This window comes from Cryptotermes secundus, unplaced genomic scaffold (genome assembly GCF_002891405.2).
Source record: "Cryptotermes secundus unplaced genomic scaffold, Csec_1.0 scaffold180, whole genome shotgun sequence".
NCBI classification, from domain to species: domain Eukaryota; kingdom Metazoa; phylum Arthropoda; class Insecta; order Blattodea; family Kalotermitidae; genus Cryptotermes; species Cryptotermes secundus.
In genome coordinates this window covers 668,561-677,900 of record NW_019718619.1, presented here as the reverse complement: position 1 = coordinate 677,900, position 9,340 = coordinate 668,561, and the positions used below count along the sequence as shown (strand labels likewise).

At 41.6% G+C, this 9,340-nt stretch overlaps 1 protein-coding gene across 1 annotated transcript in view; it reads right to left on the bottom strand.

The window, feature by feature from the left end:
* Positions 1 to 2,121: 2,121 nt before the first annotated feature.
* The window catches only part of LOC111861940 (zinc finger CCHC domain-containing protein 10-like), a 26,274-nt gene continuing 19,055 nt past the window's right edge, over positions 2,122 to 9,340 (bottom strand). The window contains exons 2-3 of the mRNA XM_023846928.1: positions 2,338 to 2,603; positions 2,122 to 2,240 (exon numbers count right to left, since the gene is read on the bottom strand). Coding sequence (XP_023702696.1) covers positions 2,122 to 2,240; positions 2,338 to 2,603 — 385 coding nt within the window. The remainder of the gene's footprint in view (positions 2,241 to 2,337; positions 2,604 to 9,340) is intronic.

The window sequence follows — 9,340 nt, the reverse complement described above, 5'->3', positions numbered from 1 at the left end:
GGCTGGAAGGAGAGAGCAAGAGAATGGAGGGAGAGTCAATCTGATTTATGGGCGGAGCGTGTTGGTGAAGACAGAAGAGGGGAGACACAGCTGACAAGTAGAAAAACGGCCAAGCACAATATGCAACTTCGGCGCCATCTATTGCAAAGACTCATAACTATACGCTACATGCCATGAAAGATCTATTGGTAAGCAGCAAACTTAAAGCAGGTTTTGTATGTTCAGTCGATATTGCAGTAACTTAACAGTAAACAAGAGTTTCTTATTTTAAACGCTATTTGACACGACTACTAACTGGGAAACTAGAGGTCATCACATCTGTGACTATGAAGACCGCGTCTTCTGCGATGTTATGCCGTGTGGTCCAGTCCAAGCTCGCCGACATTTCGAAGGAACATACCGCCTCCAACTTCAGTGTCGAAGAGTCGACAGTGGCAAGAAATAGTAAATAAGCACAGCCTCTTCGTTATTTGACTGGCTTACTCTTTGATTGAGGTAGTACGTTCCTCCGAAACGTCGGTGAACTACACGGCGCTACGTACCGAAAGAAAGTTCTCTTCACATAGGTTCCATTTGTTTGCTTAACTAATGAGGCTATAAGAGATAAATATTTGTGACGATGGTATATTTATAAAATTATTGTGTTTCTGAACATATCCATTTTTATGTTTTTATTTAAAATGCACGACGTTTCGGAGACTAGATTCTGTCTCAGTCTTCAGGTAAAACCTACTCAATTGGGTCCAATTGATATATCTAGTCCCAATCTCCCAATTATGAATGATTTTTAAGATTCTATAACCTCAAGAAGAGATTCAAGGAGCAAGCTGGTGCACGTGTAGCGCTCCAGAACTGAATTCAGCAGGCACTTGCTTTTATGGCTTCCCTCAGTTCCTCCAGCGAAAGACAGAGATAACACCTCGACCTGGCCACTGCTGCTTTATCCCAAATCAGTTCCAATTCATTATTCACTATTCATCCCACCGTCTGATGTTATATATTCTGAGATACTGACAGCGTTACCGAGAAGAAGCAGCAAGCTCGTTGCTTACTCCATGCTGGTTTCCCACTTGTCTTACTCTTAGACCCTGAAATTTGAAATGAAATTTTCCTCCGAAACGTCGATTGTCTTTCACCGAACTACACGTCGTTATATCCTCGAAGACAGAACTCTTCGTAGTCACCACTGTCAGAGCCTCGAATCCAGCATAATTAAATCATTGCTTGGCGAGTAGCCGGGTAATTTGCATAAATTTCAGGGGTCCACGACAATAATTATCGTTGTTATTAATCCTATTATACTGTTACCTACTGCTAACTCTGTTCTGTAATCCTAGTCATAGACCAAGATTATTTTGTGACTCGTTAATTGTTGTTCGGACAGACAAACAAGAGCTCCCATAATATGCTAGATTTAATGCATGGCCTTGCCAGGTCACAAGAACGCACTGGTGATGCATATATTCAATTTCAAGAGCGAGATTTGACAACGTTGAAAAGCTGGAGCTCTGTTTCTCTCGGCGCGATAAGCCATCACTTACCAGACTTATTGTTTCAGCCCTGCAACACATTCTTCCGTCGATAAGAATTGACTCATGAAAAATGTGTTCTTGTTCGGAATAGCCCATACCGTAAGAATAGATTACAATTGAGCAACTTTACGTCAGTGCCTCCATCTATTGAGCAGTAATATGAACGAGCTCATTGGTATGTCCTGTCTGTTGCCAACCTTTCTGCGTTGACGTGCTACCAGGACTACCACAACTGGCAGAAGACCTCGGTCAGTGACACATATCTTACAGCTTGTCAGACCGGTCACATTTAAGTAGAAATGACCCAGTTACCGTTTTATGATGCAGAATCAATAGGGTTACATAATTTTCTTTATGTAAAGACGCCATGAATAGCTAAACATATACAGCATTCAAGATAGGATCGCTAAAGAAGCGAAACTAATCTGAAAGGAAGGGGCGGTGACCTAATTCGACAGAGTATACTCGAATTTTCCTGGATGGAATGAGACAAATCACGAGGTATCTCTTTATAGCCGGCCCCTAAGCCGAAGCGCACACTCGGGGCCTCATCAACACGAAGCAGGAATGCTAATCAGTATATGAGTCGTTAGGCTGAGGTAACGCATCCACTTATATTTCTTTTGACCGAAGCATGAAGCTGACCACTCACTTCTTCTAAGTCCGAGATAAGGAATGCCAGATCTTCGGCGGTGATTATGCACCTTACTGCAACAACAACAACAACAACAACAGCAACAGCAACAACTACTACTACTACTACTACTACTACTACTACTACTACTACTACTACTACTACTACAACCACAACCATAACCACAACTGCCATTACTACTACCACTAGTGCTACTATTACTACTGTCACAACAGCTACTGTTACTATTACTACTGCCACAACCACAACTGCTACTGCTACTACTACTGCTGCTGTTGCTACTACCACCGCAAACACTACTGCTGCTTCTGCTACTGTTGCTACTACCACTACTACCACTTCTACTACCTTTGCTACTGCTTTTACTACTACTACTACTACTACCACCACCACCACAAAAACCACAAGTAGTACTACTGTAATGAATGAACAATACACGTATATTCAAGTAGATGAATAAACTAACAGGATCTGCAGGTATATCCCTATCTCATACTGTTAAAATGCCGCTATAAACATTAATTAGAATTTTTCCAATATTACTGACGAGTTTCATATTTCTCGTTACATAGAGCTGAACTCTCAGAAACTGCAGCGCTCACCAGATCCACAGAATGTACGAGATGGAGAATCCAGCCGTAGTAATTAACTGTCACAGACTTAATGATGCTTCTTTAGCATAAACTTTGTTACATCTCTCTTTTCCATTTCGTTGGAACCATTGATCTGTCTCTTACGCACAAGGGAAGCCAACCACTAGGTGCTTATCTCAGTTTCATTCTTGAATTCCACTTGGCTGAGTTCTCCGTGTTTCAGAAATATAAAAACCGCTATAATATTCTTCCCAGTCCTTCTCTAGCCACATCCTGAAACATTCTTTTTACTGTTCGGGCCACCTTTATCAAGTGAATAACAAATGTGCAACTGCAGGTTGTATGATAATATTTTTCAAAGGCTGGTAAATGTGATTCTTACAGCAACACTGCTTACATTACAGTCCATACATATTGGCGTGTGGAAAGGATCAATGGGTTCCCATAAAGCGTGAAAGATGAAAAGACCAATGCCTATTTTAAGTGCAATCCCGGAATTGTACACGAATCGGAGTATCTCAGTAAAAAGAAAGGTAAAGCTATCTTTATAACAAGCAGTGGAGGCCCATAGGAATGTGAGACGTCGAGGCTCCAACATTTTCTAGACAATCGGTTCACAATTGGCGGTAAGACTCTCAGTCTTATGGACCTACCGTCCTTCATCCCAAGGAAGATTCCTGGTACATATTTCTCCTAGAAACCGAGTCGACCCCAGGGCTGAAAGGATTAGGTCAATTGAAAAATCCAATGATCTCATCGGTAATCGAACCCTCGACATTCCGGCTTGCAGTATAGTAAAGTGACCAATTATGAGCTGGACGAACGAGATTCATCCCCTGCTTCGTCGTCAAATCCAGACCGGCTCTAGGACCAGTCTAACCTCCTGTGTAACGGGTACAGGTGATAACGGGTCTAGAATCTGACAAAGACTACTCACATCCATGTAGTACGAAGTCAAAACGCTTGAGCCTTACCTCAGTTCCTCCATAAGCCTTCATGGCTCGACGCTTGAAACAGCAGAAACAATTTTACCTTGTAAGGATAATTATTTGAACGGGCTAATAATTGTCACCAGTCCATTGCCAAAATCGTGACATTCTAGCATCTTGTTAGACATAAATATTACCACCGTTTACGTTGAGAGCAACACCAGAGTAATGCAAGGCCTGGTAAGGTAAAGCTATCTCTGTAACACGTCGAGGAGTTCCATAGGTTTGTGAGAGGTCGAGGCTCCAAAATGTCTGAACAGCCGGTTCACATTTGTCGGTAAGGTTGTCAGTTTACGCGGCGGCCGCTCTTTAACGGAAGGAAGATTCTTGGTACTCACTTCGACCACAGGGCCATAGTTCGGATGGAAGGATTAGGTAAAATGTAAAATCCAATTATCTCATTGGGAATCGAACCTGCGACCTTCCGGCTTGTAGCATAGTACCTTAACCAACTACGTTACCACGTGCCCGAAGAAAGGTCTGTAACAGCCTAGATATATATTACCGAAAACTCAGTGTATTGCGTAGGAACTGGAGTGGGAGCAGCCGTAATGACGACACTAGGCCTGTTAGTGCTGAAAAGTAGTAAAGGTAGTGGAAAGAGCAACTTTGTAATTTCAGAGAAGGCTCGAACTGGGTATTTACAAGGAATTCGGGAGAAGAACATTAGATGTTTTGTTTTCACGGATGGACATAAAAAAGAATAGAAAATTATACTAATTATGCTATGGTACGTGAGTCAAGGGGAATTGGAATAGTTACATTTTCGTCATCGTATTCTCCAAATGGAATTACATTTTTAATATTCTGTTTTAAAAACTGCTGCTTGTATCTCTATCATGCATACTCGTACTATCATGTGTAGGGGGTGTGCGCGTGACTTATAGACGGGTTTCGGATTGGATGATTGGATTTACTGGCACCATAGTCACACAACTAGAGACTACAGGCGACACAGCGCTATCGAAATTTCCACACTTTAAAGTTCACCGTTACACACGCACTGGGATTCCCAGTCTTCACTATTCGTATCCACGCGATGAATCCTTAAGTCTCACTTTCACTTGAAATCACACATGAAGCGTGTCATCCTTTCGGTCGGTGCAAAGTGGTTACAAAGAAGAAATGCAGAGTCGAGTTTCGGGACACCAGCCTGCCGGGATATGAACTTGGGAGCAGAGAAATCGAATCCAGTCGGCGATAATGGCAAGAAGGGCATTAGGCAGTGCAAAGAAGACTTCATGTGTGATTTGAAGTTACAGTGAGACTGATATAAATCCGTTGCCAGAATACGACTAGTGAAGACCGAGAATCCTAGTGTATGTGCAACGGTGAACTGTAATTTATGTAAATCAGCGAAAGCGCTGTATTGCCTGTAGTCCAGAGTTGTGAATGTATACGGGGCAATAATTATGTATTTCAGCATCCCTTTGCAATTGTAGTAGACTAGTAAAGACAACACCGCATGCTGTGGAGGAAGGACACACAAACCAGGAGCATATGGCAGTCAAAACCTGAAAGTAGACCACGAACGTGAGGGGCAAGCTACCGACAAAAACACCTTGATACATTCACAAAAATGACGACATCCCGTGTGAGGTGAAATAATACGTAACAAAAATTGTACAGGATTTTATCTCGTTTTACTTAAGAAGACTACAGCGTGTGATTTGAACACGAATTAAAATAGTGTAGCAGTTTTTAACAGAGTTTTAGTAAAAAATATATGCAACATAAAAACATATGAAGATGGCCATTTGAGGCCGAAACATGTAGTGTTGAAGTGTAGAATGTAAAAGTGTTGCAATTTTGACGGAAGATAAACAATGTAGGCTACAGTGCAATAAATCCAATCATCCAATCCCAAACCGGTCTCGCAAATCACGCGCAAGCCTCTGCACGTAAGAATATGAAAACTGAACAGAACACTGAGAACACAAATCGACCGCAAATCGACTGCACAATTACCACAGGGCACTCACTGAACAGGGGTGCGGTCTGTTAGCCGTTTAGTGCCGATGCCTACCGTAGCAGATCCATTTGCACCTGTGGACAAATCATGTAAAATAATAAAAAGTAATAAATCTATGTGCAGGATTTCCACTATCTCAAAGTTGTGAAAGGCTGTTTTGGGTAATCTTGCAGCCGCCATCTTTGTAATATTCAGAAAACGAACTACAACAAAATGTAGTCCGTTGAGAGTCAACAGACTTTTCGGAGAAACCTTCATAACCACGGCTGTGAGGACCTTAAGTTCTACTAACTAATACCTCATTCAAATGTGTAAATATGTTCATACTCCCATACAAAACCTGATATCCCATTCCTAGTTACAATTATTCACGTCCTTTGCCACTCAAAGGCAGGTGCAATCTCAATTTGTACTCACACCTGAAGCTGCATTCAATTGTGTTCTGTTGTATCATACAGAAACACGGTCTTAACGAAAGATAAACACAAGCTTACAGTTCCAAGTTGGTATTGCTCATGATCATAAAGATTTCAGAATAGTAAGATGTTCATTGGGTTTTATGAAAATTGATCATATTTTGACGCGACGCCTGAAGGCCGCGACCCCCCACCTGCTGAGCGGCAGTTTCGCGTAGGATTTTCCTAGTAACGGATATAGAACCGCTTCAGTTCCCGCGGCAACCAACAGGCTGGAGACCGTTGCATCGAAAACGCGAAATAGAACCCTTCGCGGTGTATTTTAGACCGTCTGAATGTCGAATATAACAGAATGAGAAGTGCAGAAGTGAAGACAGAATATGACAGCAGACACAAGCCGGAAGAAGAACCAGAGTACGAGAGAATTCCAGAAGACTAAAGGCCCAAGATGCAGACAACAGTGAGGGATTCGGTATCCAGAAGGAGTTGAATGTGTGAATTATTATAACCAAGGCCCGGATTTTGATGACCTGAAAATATTTTAAAAATGACCTATAAAATGAGCGAAAAAATCCAGAAAAAATACCTAAAATATGACCCAAAAATATAATATGCAGGGCCCGGATTTTGATGACCTGAAAATATTAAAAAAAATGACCTATAAAATGACAGAAAAAATCCAGAAAAATGACCTAAAGGAGAAAAGAAAGAACACTTCGCTTCCATGTTATTCACATTTCAGAAAACATATCAAGAAAAATTCCCTAAAATGGCCAAAAATGACAAGAAATACCCTTAAAAGTCCAAAAATTTACCAAAAAATTACCCCCAAAATGAACAAAGAACCTTAAACCTAAAAATGTAAAAAAATTACCTATAAAATGTACATTTCTGTAACCAGCAGCTCATATCCCAGATTTATATATTTAAGAGCATCGCATAGGATACAAGGAAAAAAAGATGACATGTCATCAAAATCCGGGCCCTGATTATAACCGAGTGTAATTGTGTTAGTGACGTCAAAGTAACTTAATCGTCAAATTCAGAAACCACAATTGTTAGTCACGCTACCCCTTACACGTGACAATTTGGTTTAAACTCCTTTAGGGAAATATACATACAGACACATACACGTATGAATTTGAAGATACCATGCTTGATGAATCTTTTAAAATAAGGGAAGTGATCACCAGATTTTTGTAGGGCTCCATTGTGAGGAGCGCAGTAACAAAGCCAGAGATTTCAGTACTAGAAATTTCGCAGCTGGAACTTAAGATAAGGTTTTCGGGTTCGGCACTAGGCTGCGTCGAGTGCTAAAGGTTTGCCGAAACGTAGAAACACTCAGAACATTCGACACGGCCTAGTCGCGAAAGCCGAAGCCACTTATGAAGCCTGAGATACCTGCCATAGACTGAAAGCGGTACAAAGACTATGTTAACTGGCGGTACCATCCCGGCTTCTCTCAACACATACCGGAACAAATCCACTGCAGATTAGCAGGCAGAGATATGAAATAGATATCGCGCTTGCCACCCGCTTCACAATGGTAATCTTCGCGTTCAGGGCGTTATTAAACCTCGACAATTTATACCCACTCACTCATGGAGCTGAGCCCTTCTTGAGAAGCCACCAATTGTGTAGCTACTCAAGAACTTCCCAGAATTTTACGGAAACTGAAGGTTCATTACCGTACTCACAAGAGTCCTCCACTGGTCCTTATCTTGAGCCAGATCAATCCAATCCATATCCAATTTTTCTCTCTAAGATCCATTTTAATATTGTCCCCCCACTTACGCCTTGGTCTTCCCAGTGGTCTATTTCTTTCTCACTTACCCAAACAATATCCTGTATGAATTTCTCTTCCCCCCATTCGTGGTACATGCCCTTCACATCTCATCGTCCTTGACCTGATCATTCTAATTCGACAATTTATAGTACGTAAATAAATATAAATCGTGTAGGATCTGAGGTTCTCACAGCGGTGGTTATGAAGAGTTCTGTCTTCTGGGAGATAGCGCGGTGTAGGGTCTGAGGTTCTCACAGCGGTGGTTATGAAGAGTTCTGTTTTCTAGGATATAGTGCTGTGTTGTATCTGAGGTTCTCACAGCGGTGGTTATGAAGGGTCCTGTCTTCTGGGATATAGCGTTGTGTAGGATCTGAGGTTCTCACAGCGATGGTTATGAAGAGTTTTCTAGGATATAGTGCTGTGTAGGATCTGAAGTTCTCACAGCGGTAGTTATGAAGATATCTTATTCCGAAACGTCGGTTGGCTTTTAACGGACTACACGACGTTATATCCCAGAGGTTTCTATAAAGTTTCAAGATTAAAACTTCCTGCATATAGCTTTGTGGACAGGTGCAAATATTTCGACGAACCTGCTTCCTCCATCTTCGGGCTTTTTTACCTTTCAGATGTAGCTAGAAAGTTCCTTCGAAACGCTGGTGCAAGTTTTTATATCCGAACGCGAATCACAGAATGCAAACCTTTGTTGCTGATGAACACATGCGCGTCACACTCCCTTCAATGCTCGAACAGACAGTTTCACAACCCCTCGCTAGAGGTCTTCAGCTCACTGAAAGCTTGAAAGGAAGCTATCGATCTTATTTTACTGTCAACCCTCACAATAATATCCTGACAACTGAGAATAACACAATTTAAAAAATAGGCAAATAACAGAATAACACTAGCTAAAGGAGTGTCTTATTTTGCACAAAGCTTCAACTTTTCGAAATACACATCCCTTATTCTGGAAACTCGGGTCTCCATGGGAAAGGTTTCAGAAATAATAAACTTGTACATGTGTCGGTGTCACGGGCTGAGAAACGATTTGGATCTCGAGAGTGAAAACTTCTCGCGGTTTCGGAGTAAGGAAATGAGCACAAAATATTCTTTTCTAGCAACCCTCTGATGAAGAAAGTGCGCAGATTTTTTGCTGAATAAGAAATAAGTATGTACAGAAGGGTCTTTCTACAGAAACTAATTGTTCCTTGCTGAATGCATTCTTTCAGTATTTGAAGAGAGCGGAGCCTGAGGCCGATTCCATTGTCCAAAACGTGGCATCCATTCCCGTTCAGTTCCCCACTGCTCATGTATATATTGTGATGTGTTTTCCCGTTGTTAGGCAACGACTCGGTAAACAGATTCCAGCCAAGCGTACGTGTGCAACAGAGGGATGTACATTT